The following is a 26,272-nucleotide window of genomic DNA, read 5'->3' as shown; positions in this document are numbered from 1 at the left end:
ATAGTATGAAATGGGGGTTGTTGTAGTGAGATGTTAGTTGTGAGGATATAACCCTCTGTATACAGTTAGGGTTAGGAACCAGGCAATGCATGCCTGTCAAAAAACAAGAACCTCACAGTATAGAAGTAAAAACACATGTGTGTGTGTGTGTGTGTGTGTGTGTGTCCATGAGTGGATTATGAGACAATGGGGGGCATGTAAAAGCCCCCCCCCTCTACCTTTCTACAAAAATAGCAAGAGATACTGACTTAATAGTTGTTAGCCTCTGTTTGTAGTCAGTTTGTGTCTCGTCGTAGTTCCTTTGTGTCACTTTCCTGAAATATTTCGTAACTGTAGTTTTTTTACTGTTATTTCTTTGTCTGTAATTGTCATGCAGTGGTTTTGAGTCTCTTTATAATCATTCTGTGTATCTTTGTAGTTGCTTTGTGTCTCTTAGTTATCATTATGTGTCTCGTTATATATTCCTCATGTGCCTCTTTGTAGTCATTCTGTGTTACTTTGTAGTTGCTGTGTATCTTTGTAGTCATTATGTGTTTCTTTGTAGTCATGTTATGTCTCTTTGTAGTTGCTTTGTGTCTCTTTGTAGTCTTTATGTGTCTCTTTGTAGTCTTTATGTGTCTCTTTGTAGTCTTTATGTGTCTCTTTGTAGTCTTTATGTGTCTCTTTGTAGTTTATGTGTCTCTTAGTATAATTTATGTGTCTCTTTGTAGTCTTTATGTGTCTCTTTGTAATCTTTAGGTGCCTCTTAGTAGTCATTATGTGTCTCTTTGTAGTTTATGTGTCTCTTGGTATAATTTCTGTGTCTCTTTGTGGTCTTTATGTGTCTCTTTGTAATCTTTAGGTGCCTCTTAGTAGTCATTCTGTGTCTCTTTGTAGTCATTCTGTGTCTCTTTGTAGTCTTTATGTGTCTCTTATTATAATTTCTGTGTCTCTTTGTGGTCTTTATGTGTCTCTTTGTAGTTGCTCTGTATGTTTTGCACCTCTTTGGAGTTGCTGTGTTCTTTTTATGTCTCCTTGAAGTCGGATGTTTCCTTGTGTTCCCTTTTGAGTCTCTTCCCGGTGGGTACGTGTTTCTTGTAGTGACATTTTTCCAGTTCAAGAGGGTCCCCCGACACTTTGGGCCCCTGGGCCTGACCCCGGTCAGGTGAGTCAAATAATCCGTCCATGTGTGTGACTGTGTGTGTGCCTGAGTGTGTGTGATTCGTCACTGGTGTTCAGCAGGCAGAGACGCAACGCGCTCACCAGGCAAAAAATAAAAAAGAGTCAGCTGGAACAAAAGCAATGACAAGTACAGGACACACACACACATACACCCTGCTGCTCTATGCCTTGGCATTATTGTTGGTAACATCAGGGTGACCCCCCCCCCCCCCTCACACACACACACACACACAAAAAGAATTATGCAGCACACCATTCTCCTGGAGCACTATAGCATAAACAAAAGAAACCATGACTCGTGTAAAATGGCCACCTCTTCCTCTACGATACAATTTCCTACACTTAACGGATATGTGTTTTCCCACTGAGGTGTCGATAAGATTGTGGCCGAGTTAAACTTGCGAGGAATGACTTGTCTCCGATGAGACGCCGAGGGGAGGAGAGCTGCCTCCGCCCTGCGGATGCCTCATACATGCTCGTTTTGAATTGCAAATGGTGGTAGGGAGCATGCCGGGCCGCGAAATCCCTCGGGCATCTGAACTCACCCACAAACACAAACATGTGCACACTAGTCACATCTTTTTTTCAGTTGGCTTCACTTGCCTGAGCTCTGTGTGAGCGCAAATCCACTGTCGAGATGGAGATAACCGGCGCTGGGATGAGGTAATGGCTCCCTGGCAGCGAGGAGTCTGGCTGGCAGAGTCACCATGCAGGGCTGACACAGCAGGCGCAAGGGGTGGTGTCCGATGTGAGTGACACGGACGCCACTTGACAGCAGGTATGCTGGGGCGAGGCCGGCGAGGACGGGGAGCGTGACAGCGGTGCGGCTGGGCCCACCTGCGCGGAGGGGCTGCGGACCAGCCTGGGGTCCAGCCCGGACCGTTAACAAATTACGAGTGGATCAGAAGAGCGTTTGAGGTTAACACATCGCAGAACTTTGCTGGCATTGGGATTGGCGATTGCAACTCGACTTGAGGGTCGTCAAACTGTGGAAATGACTCAACGCAATCAATATAAATACAGTTTTGGGCTTGGGGGTACAACCTTAGAGTCCATGCCCGAAGGTAAACCCCGACCCCTGCATATCACTGCTGGAAGCATTCCTCGTCCCACAATTGGAAGCCATTTCCAGAGAGGGGACCTGCCCCAGCATGCAGCCACACAACAAACACACACAGAGCAGAGCTCTGCTTTACCCCACGCAGCCCCAACGTCTTCACGGTATTCTCGGGCCGAAAAGGATCACGCCCCCTCGAGTACGTACCGTGAGAAGTAAATAAAAAAAGCAGCCCAAAAAATGCGAAACTACGCGTTTATTGTAAGAGAGGGCGTGACAATGGCAACATTGACTATGTGTGTGCGTGTGTGTGTGTGTGCGTGTGTGTGCACTGCACGCATGCATCTGTCAAGTGTGGTTGTTGCGTAATGAGTGGTGGGTGTGTTGAGAAAACACACAGACTTTTTTTAAGGGCGATATAGCAAATCTAGTTTGTCCAGAGAGGCGTATAAGGCACAAACGACACACAACTTTTTCTTTTTCAAAATGAAAATACGGTGTAGAGCGTCACGTGACTGTTCAGATCTTGGAGTGTGGGGGGGGGGGGTGTTCTAGAAGCCTGGTTGGTTTGTCAACAGTGACTGGGACAGTATAGGCGCACAAAACGGCGCAACTTGCCTCTGCTGCTCCATTGCCACAATGTTATTCAACCCCGCGGCGGAGGAGGGACAGCGAGCAGGAGGGCAAAGTCCAGTCCATGCGCGGTGGGAACAACAATGAAGAGCCGCAGCTTGAAATAAATGCTTTATAATAAAATTCTTCATTGAAAAAAGAGAGAGAATACAGCTGTGCATTGAAGGGTAGAGAGAGAAAAGGGACGGCATTCAACAAATCGTTAAACACAACCAAGCCTGGTCTTTAATACGACATTGAGTAAACTAGCAAGAGAGAGAGAGGAGGGGATATGAATATTCCAACATACCCTCCTGTGAGACAGACAGAAATCCAAAGGAGGACCATGGATGGTGGCGCGCACCGGCGGAGGTCAATCCTGCTCCCGTCGCCGCTCCGTGTTTATTGTCCGGTTACGGGGAGGGGGGGGGGAGAAGGGAGTGTATCGGTGTTTTGAGCCGGCGAAAAAGCCTAATGAGAGAAGGAGAGGGAGGAGAAGGTGGAGGAGGAGGAGGAGGACGAGAGAAAGAAGGAGGGACGCTGTCAGATGCAGTGAGGGGGGCGGGAAGGGAGGCAGGGAGGGAGGGAGGGAGGGGAGAGAGCAGTGACACACTCGCGCGCGCGCGTCGCAGCCTGTGTTCGGGGAGGGGGGGGGGGAATGCGTAAAGCCAAATGACGCGAGATATAAATAATATAAATAAAAAATGACAAATACATACAAAAGTCCCGCTCTGACAACAAGTACTCCAAGCGCAACACACACGCGGAAACACGGCGACAAAGATGACGTAACGATACGTTGTTTCAGCTGCATTCACGTGTCAGGGATTTATTATTACTATTTGATGTCAGGGGCTTAAACACCATTTTAGTGTATTTGGATTGTTCATTGTTCGGCGTTTCCCTGTCTTGCTTGGTATGAAATGATGTTAACAACAGCATCAGCGTGGCTGTTATTTCTCGCGGTGTCGTCACAATCCATTTTGATTTCATCACGGAGGTGTAAGAAACACGTACGCGGAAGGGGGGGCTCGACTCCCTCACCTTTGCATACACAGTTGATAGGATTTCTTTCTTTTTCTGTGTAGGCACAAAGGAGAGCGCTCCGTGTTGCCAACCAACATAAATAAATAATGACAACTCGCCCGTGAAAAGCAGTATTAGGGAGGTATCAGTTTCCCCCATTGTGTAAATGAGCAGTGTTTTATTTTGAAAGGCACGCTGGGTTTGCTGTAATTAAATCACTGATCAGGGGGTTGCTGTTGCTGATTTGATTAATCACTGGCAGGCCCTGACAAACGCGCGGCCTGATAGCTTACGTGCAGACATACACCCAAAGACCCATTTACAAAACATACAAAGTCACTACAAGCATATTAACAACACTGTAATTACCCTTCTGTAAGACAATAGCATTTTATTCGTCTAGTTTAGTGCCATTATGGTTGGATTAACAACCAAAGGGCAACCGTCCTGGGCCACTAGGCTTAATGTGTGTCAGCTGGTTTGTGCTCACTGAAAATGCATCTGGAAATAAATGTACCAATAAACCAAGATATCACGTGGCATCTCCATAGATTCAGCGTTGCATATATGTCACAGGGACAGCTTTCAAAATAAAATAAAAAAAATTAAAAAAAAGAATCAAAACGGATGCAGCTGAACCACATATACTGTTGTTGTTGTTGTTGTTGTTGTTGTTGTCATTCCACAAAGATGTGCTATCCCTTTTCTGCTACAAGATAAGACGCACAAGCAGAAATGTGTCTTATTGAACTATCTCGGTGTCTCTGTGTCAAGGTCGTCACAATCTTCGTTTTGTGCTTTGCATATTCATAAATGTGTGTCTAAAGCAAGTGCAAGATATGTCCATGTCAATATCACTGACCACATGACTGGGGTGACAAATTATCTATATGTAAAGTTTACTGTTTTACTTTACCAATTCAGACACTGTTTCCCCCAGCATGCAGCAGACATTCATTTTCATTGAAAAAAGCTCTGAACATTTAGCCGTTGTAGAACCAGATATTACTATGCAGGTTGATTTAATCTCTCAAAGATGGGTGGAAAATTGAAGGTAAAGCAAACAGTGTCTTGGTGTCTAACTTTCACTGGCTTCCATGACGCAGAAGCCTCCCAATTACAGCTGCACAGTCATAGGGTTCAGCTGGCCTCTTGTCTGTGAAAAGCCATCGTATATGACTCACATCATCTTCATACTCCTCCAACCCATTCAAGCAAGCCCTCTTGCTCTGAAGCATCTGCATCACATGTCTGTCTGCGTAAAAGGCTTTTCCTTTCCCTTCATTTTTGTCCATCAATCTGTGCATTTTTTTTCCCCAGGGTCTGACCTTTAATACTCTTTCACCAACGGAGCTGTTCATGAAACCGTGTCTATGGAGGCCATGGAAGTGTCTCTGCCATTTAGGAAAGAGAGAAAATCCCACATTTCAGATCTCAGCATGAAAGCATACCGCAAGGTTTTTTTTCTTTTTCTTCGTGGGCCGAACAGTTTGACACCGCTGTTATAAATAGCATCTCTGCCTCAAGAATATACAAGCAAGGATGCAAAGGCTGTGCGTATTTTATTGCGGCTATGTTCCGGTTGTGTTCTTTGCTGTGATTTTTATTTTCTTGAAGCCAGCATGGATCAATACACAATGCTATTTATGAGCTGACAAAAATTAATGTATTTACCGATTGATTTGAAGCTCTTCTTATTTAAGCGTGTTTATATTGAGGATGGAAAAATCAACTCTAACTACTTTAAAGCCAGTCTTTATTTTCCATATTATTTTGAAGTCTCCAGGCAAACACCCACTCAGCTAAAACAGCTGAAACGACCCAAAAAAATAGCATAGTCACACATAAACTATCTTATAAATCCATCTCCTATAGCACAGCTCCAGGGCAGCTCGGGACGGTGCTCCCCAAAATCAGAGCTGACAGACCCTCTCATATAAAATCTATGTCAGATTCTTCTGACGGACTTTTAGAATTCTGCCAGCGTCTGCGGTTGACTGCAGGTTGCTGTTCGAAAACATCAAATACTCCGAGTGAAGCCGAGGTTGTTTTTTTCCAGGGATATGCAGCAGCAGCAGCTTATGTTTTAAAAAAAAAAATAAGACAGGACATCATAATTATTTAATTTGCATCTTCTTCCCTTTTCACCAGCACAGTTTTCTATCTCAGCATGCATTTTGTGGAAAGTATGGAACACACAAGTAATTAGTCCACCACATTACAAACACAAAGAGACAGATGCTCGCACTCACAGTGATGGGCACTATAGAAAGTCTTCAGTCTGACTTAAGAGTGTCTAGAAATACTGTCTCAACTTGAAATTAACCTTAAAGGACCGACAATGTGAAAGAGTAGCCAAGGGGTTGCGTTAAAAACATACATTTTCTATATGGTATCAGGTGCTGTGTTATAGGATAAAATATAGTTAGTTACTAAAACTTCAGTAGTACACTTTAGATTTTGAGTTTGAAGTGAGCCATTGCAGAGCTATAACATCCTCCAGCCAGCATTAAAAAATAAGGCCACAACTATAAATTGGTTGGCTGCAATCTTGTTGAGATTGAGAAATTCAGAAACTACCATACACCATAATAAAGAAGACCTGATCAGTTTTAGCTTAAATGTTTTGTTATATCTTCAAAAGTCATGATAAATATGGCTGCATAATGACTTGTTTAGGACTCAAAATGCACAGGTAAAGACTAGTCAGTCAGTGGTTTAGTCTGTGGGCTACGTAGGTAGCATTAGTAGACTTGTTGAAGGTGCTAGTAGCTAACGGTGCAAGTAACGGCAACAGAGCTAACAGTGTTTACCCAAGGGGAACCAGAGAGGAACCAGAGGGTAGGCGCTACATTTCCTTCCGAATGAGCGCTAACAAAGCTGGCGCTAACAACGCTCTAAATGTCATATAGAGAACCTTTAAGCCCAGGCTTAAAAGCTAAATAAGTTTCAAAATAGACTCTAGTTGGTTGATTAAAAATAATTTTTACATTGTTCCTTCTTTAAACTGTCGGGAGATAACTGGCTTAGTTTGATAGCAGTTGTTGGGCTTGCTAGCAAGGAGGGCATTTGACTTGTGAAAGTGCGGTGACAAGAAAAAACATCAATGAATTTGAGATGGGGAAAAAACACAATTTACTTTGCGATTCCACGTACCTCTTTAAGCATTAACATGTACACTTTGGTCAATATAGACATGCTGCACATCGTTAGATCGGTTAGATATTCCACGATTCAATCGTTCAGTTTAATCAGAATCAGAATCAGGAAATTTTCAACATTTGGACATGACAAACAAACAACAATCAAAAGTGTGGTGTGAAGTGCATGCAAAGAAAGTGGAGGAGGAAGAAGAGGAGGAGGGAGGAGTGGGAGGAGGGAGAGGAGGAGGAGGAAGAGGAAGAAGGTGGAAGAATCAGTCCGGGTTCCATTGATGAGCCTGACCTCCTCCCGAGGGCAGGAGTGTCCAGGGGAGGGGTCAGCGACAATCTTTCTGGCCCGCTTCAGTGACCTGGAAGTGAGAAGGCAGATTGCAGCGATAACCCTCTCGGCCGCGGATGATGCTCTGCAGCCTGCGCTTGTCTTTGGCCGTGGCTGCAGGGTGCCAGGCGGTGATGGAGGAGCAGATGATGGCCGTGTAGAACTGTACCATCATTCTCCCTGGCAGGTTGAATTTCCTCAGCTGCCTCAGGAAGAACATCCTCTGCTGGGCCTTCTTGGTGATGGAGCCGATGTTCAGCTCCCACTTGAGGTCCTGGGTGATGATGGAGCCCAGGAAGCGGACGGACTCCACAGCGTCGACGGGGGAGTCACACAGGATGAGCGGGGCGGGTGGGGCTGCATTCCTCCTGAAATCCACAACCATCTCCACTGTCTTTAGAGCGTTGAGCTCCAGGTTGTTCTATTCAAATTCACTGGCATCGTGAACCAGAGGGATGGGAGAAATAAAGGTGGCAACTCCCTGCCTTTGAAGCAGTCAGAGAAAGTCAGAGAAAACTCTCCTCAGTCTTTCATTTCTTTTCTATGATACTATTTGATGCAGCCAGAATATAATCTAATAAAATAAAACAAAAAAATCTAATACGATTTTTTTTTTAATGAATACTCTTTCAAAATTCTGCCATCTCATGAGGTGACCTTTTCTTTCCCCTTGATGGGAAATGTATTTGCTTTTCATCACATGTCCACACAAGGAATCAGGAATCACATCTGGGTCCTTCCTGCTGTTCACCTATGAGCCACCATGCCTCCCGAGAATGAAATCAGATCTGCTGTGTAATAACTCCACTGGAACGGTAATGATTTAGTTACACAATACCCATTAAAGAGCTGTTCCCATTAAGCGCTTCGTCCACATGTTCATGTAAGGGAGTCACATCAATTACAAATGCCCCCCCCCCCCCGCCCCCATGTGACAAACTGTGGCGTGAAATGATAAAGTGGGCCCCGTCCAAATGATTTACTGTTTTTGAAAAGAATCAGAGGAGAGCTGCAGCATGCGGTCTCTTCCCTTGTCCGCTATCTGTTGGCCAGGACGCGGCTATTTCCTTCTCTCCGTTTGCTCCATCGCCACATGACCTCTTTCCCACGGCGGGGGGAAAGTGCTGTGGCTAGAACACCAGCATCAAAAGGTCACGTTTCAAGCGCAGTCCTTCTCGGATGGAAGTGAATGACGAAACGTCATTTAACGGGTCCAAGTTTTGACAAATTGTTGAGAAATATTTGCCTTTATTTTTGTCCGGGCTCAAAGGGATTCAAGTATCCGACCGAAGAAGGTGGCACCCATACTTTGACAAAATGATTGACGGTATCGCGTTAAAACAAATTAGATTTCTTTTAGCCCTTCAAAGGAAGCCCTTGACTGATAAGAAAGACAACAGCGCACTGCAGATCCTTTGTATTTCATAGATAATACAAAAACGACCTTCAAGACCTTTTGAAAGGGAACATTTTGAAATTCAGTGTAATTGTTGAGGAAATGAACACTTAACCTTGGCACGGTTTGTCAAACTTTGGGAGTGGTGGAGTTCTCCGTCTTTTATCAGACAACACTGAGATGTGATGACGCTCTATTTATTTTTTGGGGTTCTAAGATTGCTGCATTTCTATTCTGTGGCCTCGCCCGACACGTATCTGTGCAGCATCGGGGGTCAGAGGGGAATCCGCCTGTCACGCTCCGCTAAGCATGCGTCCCGGGGAAGGTCCGATGATGGCTGACGGCGCCTTCGCAGCTGCACAGGAAACCAGCCGTGGAATCCTGAATCCGGTGGCCCCTGCCCACATGTGGTCATCATAACAGTAAGAACAACAGCCCGTACTGACACTGGTGGCAGCAACATGAGACACCGAAAAAATAAGTGAAAAGAAAATTCACTGTGCCCTCCACTTTACAGTGAGAAACCGTCTATATGCACGAGTAACTGTTCAGATTGTCTACTGTCGACCCTGGGTGTGCTGAGGGGCTAATGGATCAAATAAGTGGCCCTCAAATGTAGCTCCATCCCCAATACGTGTACAAACACACACACACAAACACACACACACCGTCACAAGTAATAGAAAAACGTATGGCCGAATTTCTGCGCCACAAACGTTCAAATGACCTGCATGTCCTTCGAGTGTTTCTGCTCTCCTGCGTTTGCTCCCACAGAGACATACTCCGATCAAGAACTCAGTGGTAATAATGTCGGTAATAAATGTCATACTCACTCTCAGATTGAACGTTTATTTGTGGCTGTCGCATTTGAGTTATAGTTCAGGCACAGAGTGTTTTATGACATACTGAATTGGGGGGAGGAAAAGCATTTCATCATCTGAAAGCCAATTATAATCCAGTCCTTTCATGATGAAGGCCTCGCAGTGTCATTTACATACAAGTCTCAGCTCCATTCATCATTCTCTATTATCCAAAATACTTTCAGCCACCAGTGTCGTCATTCTAGTGTTATGTTCATTATTGGTCTGTTAAAAGATCACTCCACTAAGTTAGCATCACACTCCTATAACGCTGCTCACAATGGAGATATCTTCTGCTTTCCCCCCACACGTTCATCTTCTTTGTCAAAACCTGGAATCTGCATTACCCACAATGCAACTCAACAACCAACAGTTCAATCCGAGGCTGGGTGTGTTATATTGATGGCAGTCTTCTTGTATGGTGCTGTCATATACAATTGCAATGTCTTGATTATGGGAGAACATTATTATTTAAATATAATAATGATAAAAATAAGAATTTATTTTGAGGAGTTGAAAATGAAATTGTGATTTTGTTATCATCTGTATTTTTTCCAGAAAAGAAGAAACAGCCTTTGTTTACATCGGTGACCGTGTCTTAAAAAGGTTTCCGCCCACTGCACGATCATTGCCGACAAATAGGTTGCATCAGATAATCTCAAATTAAAAGCCACGCGTCATCTCACAGTGGACTAAAGAGGCCTTATTGTGTCTGCCAGTGAGCATGAAGCCCCGCGGCCCCTGCGGCCCCTGCTCTCCCGTGCCATTCAGAAAAAACTCAAACTGATTTCAGGGACCACTGAAGTTTCAAACACGCGACAATCTGACGAAACAACTGCAATTCGTAAAAGACGCGGAAAGGGATCTCCCACACGGCCCTCTGGCCACTTCACCGTGGCTCGCCGCGTGTCCCCGCCATTACAGAAACAGAGAGCGGCAAGTCAAACACAGTTTTAACCCTCCTGTTACCTTTACATCTCCTAACATATTTTACCCTCGGGGTCAATTTGACCCCAGCAATTAAAACCTCCAGAAAATTATTAGAATTAATATTGTTTCCCAAGTTTAAGTGTGAGGTACTTTATGTTTGTTTGTTGACTACCTAAATAGCCCTTTAAATATATAAAAAAGTTGATATTTCTTATATGTTTGACACAGTGAAAAACAGCCTGGGGTCAAATTGACCCCAAAGAACACCTACTTTAAACATTGAATGGGGTCAAATTGACCCTAAAGGTAACAGGAGGGTTAAAAGTCGCCTGGTACGGAATTTTTTTCTTCCAGGCTCTCTGCCCGCTGTCCTCAAAACATTATCTTCATTCGATTTTAAAATCACCTCACGCACATTTTAAAACGACATATAGGCCTAACACTGCAGCAGCGGATGTATTTCCGGATGCGGCGGGCCCCTCTATGCAAAATGATTTTACAGCATGCGGTGTTTTGGCCGCAGAGGGAGGACTAACAGTGTACGTACGGAGCAGAGGGCATGGACGCTTGCCCGGGTCCCACAGCTGCGTGGCGCTGGGGCACAGACAGCCCTTCTCTCTGGGGCACATTGCTCCTTTTATGCCCCACACACTGAACCATTGATCGGAAAGACTACGCTCTTCTCCGTTGCCCCGACAGAGCTCAGGTCCGCACAGACTCCAAACGGGGGCTAAGCTAGCGCAACATCTCGCAACATCTCACAACATCTCAGAACATCTCACAACGACCAGGTCAAAGCACACGTGAAAGTCTGAAACGTCAATCCCTGGAACTGACGTCCAAGGTTTTTTTCAACCATGCATACACAACATTAATGTAATTATGCTAAACGTTGAGATACGTAACACGTCGTAGATCGATTCTGTGTCCATGCAGCAGATCAGACATTAGCCTACATCTTCTTCTGCAGCTGGCAGATGTTTTCAGTTTTCAAAAAAGGTGCTATGAGCCCTGTTATGCTACCTCTAGCTCGTGAACACAACATACCATTTAGCGGCTTAAGACAAAGATATTCTTTTCAAGAGTTCAAAAATTAGCAAAATGAGAATCAAGATTGGACTTAATCACTAATGTTACGGCTAATGTTGCGCCGCATGTGCTATGTAAATAAGCAACGAGTTTACCATGTACACTTTTAAAGATGCAATGGTCAATGAGGTGTTAGCTTGTAGCCAACGATGCAACTTGAAGTCAGATGCAAAAACTATGATTTTTTTCTTTGCACGATATTTGTGATTGATGAGACAGATGAATGTGTTAGTCAATGTAGCTTATTTTATTTTCCACCACGGTTTACAATGTAATCGTAATACAGTGGTAGTTTATTACCTTCGCATTGAAAATGCCGGAAGGTTATGTTTTGATCGGCGTGTATTTATTCATTTATTTATTTATTTATTTATTTGTATGCGTGTTTATTATCCGGGGACCAGTTGATTAGATTTTGGGATCGATCGGGTCAAAGGTCAAAGGTCATGAACAGGTCAAAATCTTTCGCAGAACTCAAAAAGTATAGAACCAAATCGCATGAAATTTGGTGGGATGATTGTTTATTATCCGGGGACCAGTTGACTAGACTTTGGGATCGCTCGGGTCAAAGGTCAAGGTCAAAGGTCATGAACAGGTCAAAATGTTCTTGAATCGCATGAAATTTGGTGGGATGATTGGTTATTATCCGGGGACCATTTGATTAGATTTTGCGATCAATCGGGTCAAAGGTCAAGGTCAAGGTCATGGAAAGGTCAAACTCTTTTTTTACCATAGCACGATACATTTTTGTCCAATTGGCATGAAACTAATGCCAAAATGTTCATAATTCAATGCCCAATCTTGTGATATGCGAAGGTATGCGCTCTACCGAGTGCCCATTCTAGTTTTCTTTGTGCATTTACAGCTTCTTCTCACTCCCAACGAGTGGCCAAAGAAATCTACTACTACTCAACAGAATTGTAATTTCTTTCCAAATGTGTCCTCATGTCTTACTTTAAGACATGATATGACTGTCAGGGTGCCCGAGCAGCCGAAAAGGCAAATGAAGCACTGGAAGACACTCAAGTTTATTTAGTTCTTCCATGGGTTTTCTTCTTCTCCCCAAACAAAAGTGAGCTTATATATATACACCATGTGCTACCAATTAACCCAGACCAACCATCCCAAGGTGAGTCTACGTAACAACAAATGTATATCCTAACTATTTATCCAATCCGACTAAACCCCAAACTATTCATACTCATCTATCACCACCTGTGTCCATCCTATTAATAAGGTACACAGGCAGCAATCGTAACGTATTGTTCTCAAACAATAACCAACCGTGGCCTAGATGAGCTGAGGGCCATCCCCAAGTTCTTTTTTGAGAAGAACGTATTTACTTTAACTGCTGATGGATCGAGACATTAGCTGTTAATACATTGAAAGTCAGTAATTTTCTCGGCGTCTCCTTCCCCCTTTGGTCCGCTATCACTCTGCTGACCCACTGCTGGAGTTGCCTGATTGATATTCACTGCACTTTTCCGCTGGCTGATGCAGCGGACAGTTGACAACCTTAGTGGGAGGAAGCCTGTCAATACGAGGCTGAGGCTCTTTTATGATTTTTGAAAAGGCCTCTTTTCTAGTTCCGCTGTTTGCCGGCCCTGGAGTGTCATCCACTAATGTATTGAGGGTTTGGAATTAGTCAGCCTCGATTGATCCGTTGAAATTGCTTTTTGATTCGTACAGTGTTTCGTGATTAAAATGACAAAACTGAGATCCACTCGCATCGAGTACACTCCGATTAAGAACCACTGCGAAGACGAAATCACTGCGCCGGGCAGTTTTTTTCTGTAATCCTACTGACAAACAGACGAACAAGACGTTTAAAAATATATATATATCTTAACCTCGTTTGCACCTCTAAAACATTCATCCAAAAGGTCTCCTGCGCAGCCTGTTTTTTCCGAGGGAGTCGGATTGATTCATGTCAAAAGGGTCCCAGAGCCATCAGAGACTTGGGTGGTAATGAGCACGCCGCATAATTTCACGACACAGTTCAAATTAATTCCCGCTGCCATTCAGAGTCATTATTTTATAAGAGGCTTCCAAAGCGGACATGGAACTGTAAAAAAAATATAACTGCTCATTTAGCCATTTCCCAGTGTTAACCTCTAACCCTTGAGTTATTGGATGATTCACGCGGCTCATTGAACAGCGGAACTGAATGAAATCGCATCAACCGTCAGCTTCGGCGGCGTAAATTGTAAGGCCCTGTTCTGTGTCTTCTCTGTGTCTCCTATGTGTCTTCTCTGTGTCTCCTCTGTCTCCTTGATTGTTTCATCCCCTTCACCTGCCCTCAGCCACTCCTGACTCCTTGATTGTTTAATTCCCTGCACCTGCCCTCAGCCACTCTCGTCTCGTTACTGTCTCATGCCGTACACCTGTTTCCCCCCCTATATATTGTGCCAGTCTTTCCCTTGTCTCTTGCTGGAGTCCTGTCTTTCGTGTTGCTAGTATGTATTCCAGGCCTGCCTGCCCTGACCTATTCTCTGCCTGCCCGTTTTTGCACTTTGTTACTTTTTGGAAACCTTTTGCCTCTTCTGTCACGGGTAGCGAGGCGCAAGAGCTCATGTGCAGAGGAACGAGCAAGACTCGCTATGGATAACAAAACGCTCTTTACTGAGGCAAAAGGTTTACAAAAAGTACCAAAGTACAAAAAGGGACAGGACTTTGGCCAAAACACAACAATCCAGCAAGTGACAAGGGAAAGACTGGCACAATATATAGGGGGGGAAGCGGGTGTACGACATGAGACGGTAACGAGACGAGAGTGGCTGAGGGCAGGTGAAGGGGATGAAACAATCAAGGAGACACAGAACAGGGCCTTGCATAAATGCTGCTGAGCGAATCTTCCGTGTCACACAAAGAAGGCTTTTCACTAACTGGCAACCTCACCTTGAAGTCTGAACTGACTGAAAACACTCAGCACAGACGGATAGGGTGCTCGGGTTGCTGTCTTGAGATAAGTGGTTGCATGTCCCTGAGGCTCTTCCGTCCACAAGCTAAAGAGAACATTAAATTAGCCCAGAGAGTGACCACAGGGTGCTTAGGCCATCTGTGTCATCCTATTACTTGACCGCAGGAGCATTTACAATATCACATCACCTTGGGTTACCTTTCAGATAAAAGGAAATGGAAATAAAAACAAAAAGTTCTCACCTTACTCATAGGCAAAGGAACCAGTTTCAATATGTTCTTTTTTTAAATAAATAAGCCCACTTGTTTATTTATTATTTGAATATATTGATTAATGGAAAAGCAAAAATCATTTTTCGCTGTCTGCATTTTCCCCTCTTCTTGATGTTTGTCAATATTTTAACTGGAAAGGAAAGCAAACAAGTTTGTAATGAGTTTTGTTCCAGTGCCGGCTGGGCCCCATATTATAAGACTATACAGTATGCGAGTATGGAACATTCATCACACCCTGGGCCCATAAAGCGGCTTATTCCTTGTGTGCTCAGCTGCTCTACTTTGCACGATTTGATGATATCACATGTTTGCGGATTGCACTTTTAAAACAATCCTTCTTGTTGAAAATATTTTTTGTAGTTTAGCTTATTCATAACATGATAATTAGTATTTCCTTAAAGGGGACACATCTTGGAAAAAAATCACTTTCAGTGCTTGTTTGCATACAGTTAAGTTGGGCATCACTATCAGGAGTGGCCCCAACTCACAAACTGAAATAAAAAAAGTGCGCCGTATATTTCACAATGTAATCCGATTTTTTCGGAAGAGGAGAATAAAGGTATATTCAGACTAAAATAATGTGTGTTTTTTTTAACATCAAAGCTCTTAAAAATGTTCTTGTAGATATTACAAAACCCAAAATACATGTATGAACCTGAAAATGTCCCCACTGATGTGTCCCCTTTCAAGGCCTTTCTGGAATAACGCGTCTGAGAGTCACTGAAAAGAAAGCAAAACATAAAATGTGTGGAGACCCAAAGTGTTCTGAATGAAATAAATTGAGAAGAAATTCTGAAATATCTATGAAAAAAATACAACATAACTATGAAATTACTAAATTATCCAATAACATGTATTAACCCATTATTACGTTCTGATAATAATTAATAACATGACATTGTGTATCTCTTCCCAGCAGTTTTCATTTAAAAAAAATGTCCCCCAAAGTCTGTTAACTTCACACAACTTTTGATCTCAAAGTCTTTATCTGTCAAAAGAAGACAAATGGTGCACAGTGACTTATGAATGATTGTTGCTTTGGTCATAATATCCAATATATCTCATCTTTCAAGATTTAAGTCTGCCTGCACACAAGATGCAACACACAGATATAGAGTTCTCTTTGCACACCCTAACTCTGAACAAAATACAATTCCAGTGTGTGTTTCAGCGAGTTTTAACAACCCCTTTCCTGTTTTCAGATCATAAATATCTATTTATGATACTGAGAAATAAGTATGACTTCACTGGCAAACACTAATGTCATTTTCGTGGTGGATTAAAAAAAAATTGCACTTAAGAGTAAAAATAAAAAGACACGTAAGAGTAAAAATAAAAAGGATCTTTGTTTTAAGAACATAGCGGAGGCCCCCGGGGGAACGCAATCCAAAATATCAGTCAGGAGTCATTCAGTTGTGGTTGCATCAACATCCCTCCAACATCACATTGTATTAAAAACAGTGTGATGTGTTCAGGGGATTTCCTCTGCTGAGCACATCCAGGGCCCTGCCATTCGTATGATGCTGTACTGCCTTCCGCCTCAGGGGGGCAGCAGTGCCCCACAGGAGGAACATCAGCAGTCAGTAGCAAATTTGGACGATGAAAAAAATAACAATAAGGAAAGACGGGAGAAGTGTATTTGTCATAATGCACTCTGTTGGAGACCTGGGTGTGACAATGGAACCGAACTCTGCGTGAACTCCTCCTCGGTCTACATTTCCACTATCTATAAAAGCCCAGGGCTTAATAATTGAAACGCACAAAAAATGAAAAAAAGAAGAGAAAAGCAAGCTGGCATGTGTGATGACAAAGCAGGGATGATATTACATGAGATGTATCTACTGGCTATTAAATATTTAAAAATAATACAGAATACCCGAGAGCCTTGCTGCATTATGCTTCACTATATCTTTATGTTTTGAACTGTCACTTGGCGCTGGAATTTTGTGTTTTCCATAAATCGATGCAAAACGATTCTTCACAATGAAGGAAATCCCAAAAAATGTATGCTCAAAATTGTCTTACACATTAAAGGATGTGACAAATGATACAAATCATCTCTAAATTGAAATGTTGAAATGTCTCCACTAAAGTCAGGGGAAATTCTCGGTGCGAAAACGGGGATAGAGATTCAGTTTTCAAATTTCAACCTTTGAAGATTTGACGGTAAACTTCACAGGTTCTGGTTCTAATTTGATTAGAAAATGAACTAATCCAAATCTGCAGATTTAAATCGGTTCCAGTTGTTTGAAGCCCAACAGGCCAGAGAGCAGCGTTAGCCACTGGCATTACTTCAATAAACTTACTGTTGAAGTTTGAAGTTCCTTTTATTGAGCAACAGACATGAAATCTGCAATGACGCAAGTGGTTTCATAAGTGTGTGTCTTCAGGTTTGTTTCGCAAAATGGAAAAAACCTGATATGCTTCATGCTCAATGCTCCAGTGTAAATCCAGCCAGGGGGGTTATTCTCTTACATGCTTAGGCCTGGAGTCTATTTCTCACACGTCCTGCCATTCAATCACATGGTGTCTTTGCTGTCATTGTTTTTGGGCAGTCAATTGTTATTTCAGCTGTTCTTATCATGTATGTACCTTGCTGCTGCTCAGGACACACTTGATTTGCTCGATTTCAAATCTTAGCACGGAAATTACGATTTTTTTTCATGAATGCTCTTTACAAAACAGAACATGCAGCTCTGTGTGAAGCATACCTTAAAATCAACTCATGGAACCAATAGAAACAATATAAGTGTATGTATTCAGTATAAGATCACCAATTGGTGTGTGGACGACGGTTTTGAAGCTTCGAGTTTGGATTATGTTCATCGCCATCTCCGGTTTTTGCAACCAAATAAAAAGGAAGTGACCATATGTGGACGCCGTGGTAGCGATCTGTCAATCACAAGGTCGCCACACCCTAAAACATACTCTGCTTTATGGTCTGTTTGATTCTAAATGGACCATAATTTACTAAACGAACATCATGCTGTATTGAAGAAGACTTGAAACAAGAGATTGAGACCATAAACTCATGTTTACAATGTTTACTGAGGGAATAAATCCAGAGATAAGTAGTCATTTTCTCATAGACTTCTATACAATCAGACTTCTTTTTGCAACGGGAGGAGTCGCCCCCTGATGGCCATTAGAGAGAATGCACGTTTAAGGCACTTCCACATTGGCTTCACATTTCAGGACCGGAGGTTGCCATTTGGGACAAACCCAACAATTGCAACAAGGGTAGTTTCCAATATCATACTCCATGACACATGAGCAAACCATTCATTTCGTTCTGCGACACAGTTAAAGAACAGAAGAAGTATGATGAACACACAGCTCGGCACTTCCTTTTTCATAATCAGTTATATATTTAATTTAGTCTGTATACTTTTACGTAGTGTCTCTGACATGATGTTTTTATTCTGTCCATTTCAACATTGTTCTCCCTTATTTTATTTGCTTTGTCTGTAGATTGTATTTGTAATCTTATGTTTTTAGGTTTGTTCTTAACATCAGCATCATTGGGACTACGGATGAAAAATAGCCTCTGGCACATTTTCTGAAATGTTTTTTATCAATGTGCACTGTCCCTTATGAAATAAACCCAGTAAAAAAAAATTTAAAATTAAAAAAGATCACGTCTAATATTTGCTACTCAGATTCAGCTGAGGTGTTGTGCACCGAGGGGCTCGAGGGACATTGTGTTCCTCTTTTTATATGCTTCGGTCCTTGTGTATTACTTTAGTGGAACATGACATAAGGTACTTAAGCAACAGCAGGAGACAAATATGACAAAAAGCTGCTCCAAACCTGGTCGAGCTTTCAGAACTGTAGCCTTCAGAGATCATATAAGATCACTGTCAACATTTCGTGAATGAAGAAGTAATTAAAAGAGAGCAGGACGGTGAAGCAATCTAGAAATGTACTTATTGTTGCTTCATCTGGGTTAGTCCCCCTCGCCGATTTCAGTTCCTGATTTAGTAAGTGAATAAAGGCAATGTGCCTCTCTTCCTCTTTCACTCTGTCTTGTTGGCGCCCGAAGGACACAACAGAAGAAACCTGAAAAACTGCTTCTCGGGTAAGTAAAGAATAAGAATATACACTTTTATTAATCCCCAAGGGGAAATTAGTTCTCTGCATTTAACCCATCCTTAGTTATTAAGGAGCAGTGGGCTGCGGTGAAGCGCCCGGGAAGCAACTGGGGGTTCAGTGCCTTGCTCAAGGACACTTCGACTTGCAACTAATGGGGAGAGCGGGGATCGAACCCACAACCCTGCGGTTGCAGGACGGCCCTCTTACCCCACTGAGCTAAAGCCGCCTAAAGGGAGACTGGAGAGTTTTTAAACTCTTGTTTTTAATCTTTTAGCAATATATGGTCCAAATATTTAACCCAATGGGATTTTTGATGGAAATGTTCTTAACAATAGGAGATCTAAGTGGGAATAAACTGCCCTAAAGTGTCCTATTAATTCTGATTTTTTGATAGAAAGAATAGGATCTTCCACCTCTGCCTCTGGGCATTATCTATTATTTCTCTTTGATAGGCGGCATCTTTTGTTACAGTTTTGCTGTCTTACATTTCGTCAGTGCAGTCCGACTATCTGTCGCCTCCTAAACGTGCTCATGACAAAACATGTCGATTACAACTTGCAACATAATGTAGTTCACGCAACGTCGCAAGAAAAAGAGGAAAAAAAGAACAAGATGTAACTGTTATGGTTGTTTGAATTCCTGGATAACTGAGAAAAACCAGCATGTGTCAGCCATGGACATCTGACATGTTATGACATTGAAATATTGTAATTCTGTTTGAATGCACAAAGTATTGAATGCTCCAAAAAAGGTCATTTTCATCATGTAAAACTGTTCAACGTCGAGTCAAATGTGGATATTCAAAGTGGACAAAAGAACTCAGACTAGGCCTAACTTAATAAAGCTTGTCTGCTGACTTATGTCATGGGGTCTCTTCAGCTCTTTCTTAAGCCTCCACTGAAGCAGAGACTGCAGTGGACGGTATACATTTACTTAAATTAAGTACAATTGTGTTTGTGCTTTTCTTGACTTTTCATCATTTACATTTACATCATACCACAGAATATTACAGAGGTGATATTGTTGTACATTTTACTCCATGACATTTATTTACAGTGGAGTTACTTTTTTTAGATTAAGATTTAACAATAAAGATTAACATAGGATGTAAAAGGGACGTATCATGCACATTTTTTGAATTATATATATATTCTGGGTTTCTGCTAGAGTAGGTTTATATGCTTTTTTGTTCAAAGAACACATTATTTCACCACATACAGTCTGTATGAACACACCTGTGTTCACCCTCTGTCTCTTTATGCCCAGTCGGCTCTGATGTACAAATGTAAGCGCACAAGCACTGAAAAGGTGTGTTTTCATGATGTCTCCACTTTAAATGTTTAACCAGTGGTTTTCAAACAGCTTGTGACTCCTGGCAGAAAAAAACAATGAAGTTGGGGCCCCCATGTAACATTTCATTTGTTAGTGTTAATACAGTTAATGAGTCAGAAGGCCCATTGTTCTGTGTTAGGAGTACTTTTACTTTTTGCACGATAAGTATATTTCTTTAATAATACTACATAGGATTTTAACCGCTTAACTTTGACTTGTAGTGAAGTATATACATATACAATACATTTGGTATATTTACCTAAATAAAATGTTTTAGGTACTTAATACATTTCCCTGTAGTTCTACAGGTCTTCGCTGTTTAAAAAATAACTTTAAAAAACCATGCGATCTGAATGTTGATAAACAAATATCAACAATGCATTTGAAAAAGGGGCTGTGCTTCACAGAGAAGCTATTGACATGAGTATTTAAATCGATAAAAGGGATGAAACCAACATGTCATAAACAAGACAATGCACTCCGCTAAAAGAGAGCCATTTTTTTAATTAAATGCCAAACATGTCAACAACATAAAAGCAAAAACACAGCCTGGCTTATGGTGTCATGTTCATAAAGAAAAGAGAGAGAGTTTAGCCAATGAATTTTTTTGATTTCCCAACAGCCACGATGTTCCTGTGCTGTTGGCTGGCTCTGACGGCTTTAATCCCTTTGACCCTGAGCACCAATCCTGGAGTGAAGGTCAAGCTAACCGCAAAAGGCCTTGAATATGGTAAGGTTTGCGGCCCGCTTTATTCCAACAGTTGGAAATCACGGATCTCTCCAGAATCTCATCATCACATTCCTTTGCCTTTTTGCGACAGGCAGACAACTGGGGATGGTTTCCATCCAGAAGAAACTCAAAACCATCAAAGTCCCAGATATGTCAGGGCGCCAGAGAGTGTCTCCCATTGGCAAGGTCAAGTACAGCTTGACAAAGTAAGGCGGCAGATCATTCGACACTCTGGAAATATTCTGTGGGTAACTGGGATTCTTCACAAACGCCATGTCGTCTCTTTAAGTATCCGAATAGTGGATGTGGGTTTGCCAACGTCTGCGCTGGATCTGGTACCAGGGACGGGTGTCAGGCTGTCCATCACTAAGGCCTTCATCAGTCTGCACGGAAACTGGAGGGTCAAGTACCTCAGAATAATGTGAGTGAGAAGCAGAAGAAGAAAAAAGTCCTTCATATACAGCTGAAATCCATTTAAAAAATATATCTGCTACAGCTGCGACTCCTCTCTTCGCAGAAAGGACAGCGGCACTTTCAATTTGAAGGTCAGCGATCTCACCGTCACGACAAGCATTGCCGTCAAGAGCGACGAGATGGGCCGTCCCGTGGTCAGCACCGCCGACTGCGTGGCCAAAGTCGGCAGCGTGAGCGTCAAGTTCCGCGGCGGAGCCAGGTAAAGGGAACCCTGCCGGGCTTGAACCCCATGCGAGGGAATGGAATGTGAGATTTTTCTTTTCATGCTCGCCATACCGCCCAAATGAATTCCTGTGATCGCTCCGTGTTTCAGCTGGCTGTACAACCTCTTCAAGAAGTTCATCGAGAAGGCCTTACGAAATGCACTGGACAAACAGGTGAGGGGAAGCCAGCCTCACACCGACTGCTTTAGATGGTCGTGTACTCACACAGTACGGGGTTTCCCTCCTCAATGCAGCCACACATTCATAACTAGGACTTCAGACCAGATCACAAAGGCTTCTAGAAACAACTTTTGCAAAAAGTAACTGATGGAAGCCATCGAAGTGGTATTCACTGCATTTTGGGGACTCTGCAAGTTTATTTTTAAATGAAGGGAATGTTTCTGGTCTTTTTTTTTCAGATCTGCACTCTGGTGGCCGACGCAGTAACTGATTTGAACCCTGAGTTGAAAACTCTCAATGGTAAAAATGAATATGCTATCTAAAAAAACATTTTGATGTTTCATTGATGCTGAGAGTGTATGAGAGACATTCTATCTCACTGCAGTTGTAGCAAAGGTGGACAAGTACGCAGAGATTGAATACTCCATGGTGTCAGCGCCCGCAGTGACAAAAGCCTCGATAGAATTTGGCTTGAAGGTAAAGAAATGCCGAGCCTTATACTGCACATTTTATACATCTAAAGCTCTAGTTTGGTTACCACGAAATAGACGCTCATGGCGACGTCCCAATCTCTCTCCCTCCGGTATTTATTCGTCACTTAGGGGGAATTCTACAACATCGGGAAGCACCAGGAGCCTCCGTTTACCGCCGCTGCCTTTTCTCTGCCGCCCGAGACCAACAAAATGTTGTACCTCGGCTTGTCCGCCTTCACCGCCAACTCTGCGGCCTTCGTCTACAACACAGCCGGAGCCCTCAGCCTGTACATCACCGATGACATGGTGAGCGCCATCCTCGCTTAAATTGCCTCGTCGATCGCCGACGTCGTACTGAAGTACAACCTTTCCGTCCCGACAGATCCCTCAAGGCTCGCCCTTCCGACTCAGCACCAGAACCTTCTACATCTTCATCCCACAGGTGACAAACACGTTTCTGCTGACTCCATCGCCCGAATGAGGCGCCGTGATCTATTGGCAGTTTGTCACGTCGTGTCTCGGTGTTTTTATTTCAGCTCGCCAGGCGCTTCCCGGGCCTGATGATGAAACTGCTGATGAGGACGGCGAAAAACCCCTTCATCACGCTTGAACCCAACAACGCCACGGTGGAGGCCAGTTGCACGGTGACGGCCTACGCCATCCAACCCAACGCCACGCTCTCCCCTCTCTTCGTCCTGAACATGGTAGGCTACACAGCTTGCATGATAGAGGGGGGGGGGGGGGGGAAACAATTTGTGTGAGCTAAAATTGGTAACTTTTCTTGCCACATTGTCTTAACAGGAGACCAGCGTCAGCGCCCGGGTGTTCGTCAGTGGAATGAGGTTGGCTGGAGCTGTCAAGCTGAACAAGTGAGTTACTTAAAATATAATTATTTGTTCTCAGAGGAGTACAAACAATGGGGGGCCAAAAGGTCCTTGTAAGAACATCACAGTTTAATTTTACCTAATTTGCACAGAATGGATCTGACCCTGGAGACAAGCTACGTGGGAGATTTTGCGGTGAGAACTGCGTTCTAAGCCGAGTCACGGAGTGCACAATCACTACCAGCGTGACTAAACCTAACCTTTACCCGCAGGTCAGAACCCTCAACAGCATCTTCCAAATGGTCCTCAAAGTGGTTGTGATACCTACACTGAACGGTGAGTTTTTGCACTTTCAGTTTCTACTCTCCATGAATGAGATGTCATGTACTCTAATCTGCAGCTTCCCCTCGGTTTAACGGAGTTCAAAAGTGAGTTTCAGTTCAATGTTTAGCTGTTCTGATTATTTTGACTGTCACTCTTTTTTTTATACTTGATATTTTATTTAGGTATTTTTATACTACCTTCAAAAGTAAGAATGCATAATAATAATAATAATAATAATAAAACATGAAGATAAATCAAAATTAAGTAAAAATTAACCATGCATCTGGCAAAGAAGGGCCAAAAGGAAACACAAATGTTAAAGCCAGACAATAATTATAAATAAAAATGAAAATAAAAAATAAAACAACTGACTGTCACTTTTGTAGCTGTAGATATTTGGCCTAAGCAGGCCGCTTGCTATTAGGAATTAAGCTCTAAAAACCCACTGTGCCCTACCTGCTGAGGAGCAAAAAACTAAAGAGACAGGTATTTCCCTCAGGAGTCGGTAGAGACCAAAAAAAGTGCGAGAAGAGGGTGAATATTGGACGTACTGCACGTTCATCAGGTGGCGAGAAATGCAACTCCGAAATTAAAGATACATTTATTCCATAACAGCCTCATTGTTACCTTCGCATTGAAAATGCCGGAAGGTTATGTTTTGATCGCCATTTATTTATTTATTTATTTATTTATTTATTTATTTATTTATTTGTATGCGTGTTATTCGCAAATCTCAAAAAGTATTGAACCGAATCGCATGAAATTTGGTGGGATGATTGTTTATTATCCGGGGACCAGTTGATTAGATTTTGGGATCGATCGGGTCAAAGGTCAAAGGTCATGAACAGGTCAAAATCTTTCGCAGAACTCAAAAAGTATTGAACCGAATCGCATGAAATTTGGTGGGATCATTGTTTATTATCCGGGGACCAGTTGATTAGATTTTGGGAACGATCGGGTCAAAGGTCAAGGTCAAAGGTCATGAACAGGTCAAAATGTTCTTGAATCGCATGAAATTTGGTGGGATGATTGGTTATTATCCGGGGACCATTTGATTAGATTTTGGGATCAATCGGGTCAAAGGTCAAGGTCAAGGTCATGGAAAGGTCAAACTCTTTTTTTACCATAGCACGATACATTTTTGTCCAATTGGCATGCAACTAATGCCAAAATGTTCATAATTCAATGCCCAATCTTGTGATATGCGAAGGTATGCGCTCTACCGAGTGCCCATTCTAGTTTGCTAATGTGTTCATCAAATCTCATTGCAATGTTGTTTTTCACAACTTGTTTCTGATGCCCCCTAGTGGCCAACAAACATCTGTTATTGCAGGTTTACCTAAAGACGGAAAGGCTAACCCTTTTTAAACAACTCTGTATTAATGACCGTGCTATGTATTCCATCAAAAACACACATTACATGCATGTATTGTGCTTTATAATTCAAACATAAATGTAAACCCCTATTGATGACATCGATATACTGTTTGCCACTTTGGATTTTTGCGAGTAGTTTATCTAAACTTGTACACATTTTGCTTCGTAGTTCAACTTGCAAAGGGATACCCACTTCCTACACTTGGAAAGATGAAGCTTGTGAACACTCAGCTTCAGGTCCTGAAGGTCAGAGTCTGGATGTTTTTTGTTTAATTTGTTGTTTTATAAAACCGCATGTGTTTGAGTAAGCTGCATTTATTATATGTGTAGTCGATCAACGGAATCCATGATCTCAAAGCTGTAATTAACCACTGTTACTGGGCTTTTCTCTAGGACTACGTGCTGATTGGGACAGATGTTCAGTTCACGGGTTGAACGAAAACTCCCAGGATTCATTTCTGCGCTGCGGGGCCACAATGAAGATGCAGGCACAGCCAGAGTTCAGCTGACAGTAAACCATTCGGGAAGAAAAAAAAGAATAATGCACAGATAATACTTCTCCTACCAGCCTCAGAAATACAAATCTCCTGTTTCCATTTGGACTCAGTTTCATTTTTTAAATTATAATTCTCCTCTTTGACTCATTTTCCTTAATATGTTAACCCAGAGCTGGTTTTCCATATGAAAAATGGTGATGATGGCATTGATCTGCTCCAACAGGACACAGTCTGCAGGAGAGGGTTCACTGTTGTCACTTCAATTATCTTTATTTATTTTAAAAAAGCTCCTTCCAAAGCAGATCACAGCACTTTCTGCTGCTGACTTTAGGGGGAAATATTGTTAAGTTTCTGAGTCTGTTATTCTACAAACGTGCTGATCCGTGACATTTCTGCTGCAGTTCGGAGAGTACCAACACAATGCCGTGGTATCAAGCAACAGACAAAAGAAATCAGTCACAGCTGTGTGTATTAAAGAAACGTTAATTTTCATCCAGCCTGGTTTCAGCATCTTGAAGTGGGGATGTATGAGTTACTTATCCCAGGTTTAGTGACACCAGAATCGGATCACTAACTGCAGAGCTCCAGGTTCCGGTCCCGGGCTTAGAGGACGTCTAATATTAAATTGGTTGCGCCAATGACAAATATGAACATCAGTCCACAATAGCATGCATTTATTAGTTTGAATAAGCCACACTTTTCTCCCACTGACACCAAGGCAAACAATAAAAACCTAATATATTTAATGATCAATGTACCGTAGCGTATAATTAAGTAGCTGAACATTCGCTGAAATGATTACCAGGGCTCTCAAGTGTCACGCATTGAGCGTGAGACTCACGCATTTCGGTCTTAAATCACGCACTCCCGCCACACATCGTATTTCTCACGCTGAAAAAAACTCTCGGCTATTTAATGTTTTAATGTGCAGCAGCGCGCAAACATGAGCTGGCTGCGCTGCCC

The 26,272-nt window shown here is 42.6% G+C and overlaps 2 protein-coding genes across 2 annotated transcripts in view; one reads left to right on the top strand and one right to left on the bottom strand.

The window, feature by feature from the left end:
- The window catches only part of LOC130208462 (band 4.1-like protein 1), a 70,800-nt gene extending 67,528 nt beyond the window's left edge, over window positions 1–3,272 (bottom strand). The window contains exon 1 of the mRNA XM_056437614.1: window positions 3,141–3,272. The gene's annotated coding sequence lies outside the window, so the exon portion shown is untranslated. The remainder of the gene's footprint in view (window positions 1–3,140) is intronic.
- Window positions 3,273–18,776: 15,504 nt separating this feature from the next.
- LOC130208229 (bactericidal permeability-increasing protein-like) lies at window positions 18,777–25,408 on the top strand. The gene is made up of 16 exons (XM_056437237.1): window positions 18,777–18,881; window positions 20,850–20,957; window positions 21,049–21,163; window positions 21,247–21,378; window positions 21,475–21,630; window positions 21,745–21,808; window positions 22,054–22,114; window positions 22,200–22,291; window positions 22,417–22,593; window positions 22,670–22,729; window positions 22,824–22,991; window positions 23,089–23,156; window positions 23,264–23,306; window positions 23,384–23,447; window positions 24,982–25,058; window positions 25,206–25,408. Exons 2-16 carry the CDS (start codon window positions 20,855–20,857, stop codon window positions 25,245–25,247), a joined length of 1,422 nt encoding a protein of 473 aa, XP_056293212.1. The 5' UTR covers window positions 18,777–18,881; window positions 20,850–20,854; the 3' UTR covers window positions 25,248–25,408.
- The last annotated feature ends 864 nt before the right edge of the window (window positions 25,409–26,272 follow it).

The sequence above is a fragment of the Pseudoliparis swirei genome, chromosome 18 (genome assembly GCF_029220125.1).
Source record: "Pseudoliparis swirei isolate HS2019 ecotype Mariana Trench chromosome 18, NWPU_hadal_v1, whole genome shotgun sequence".
Taxonomy (NCBI): Eukaryota; Metazoa; Chordata; class Actinopteri; order Perciformes; family Liparidae; genus Pseudoliparis; species Pseudoliparis swirei.
Note: the sequence above shows the minus strand (reverse complement) of the source record. Positions and strands in the feature narration are given on the sequence as shown.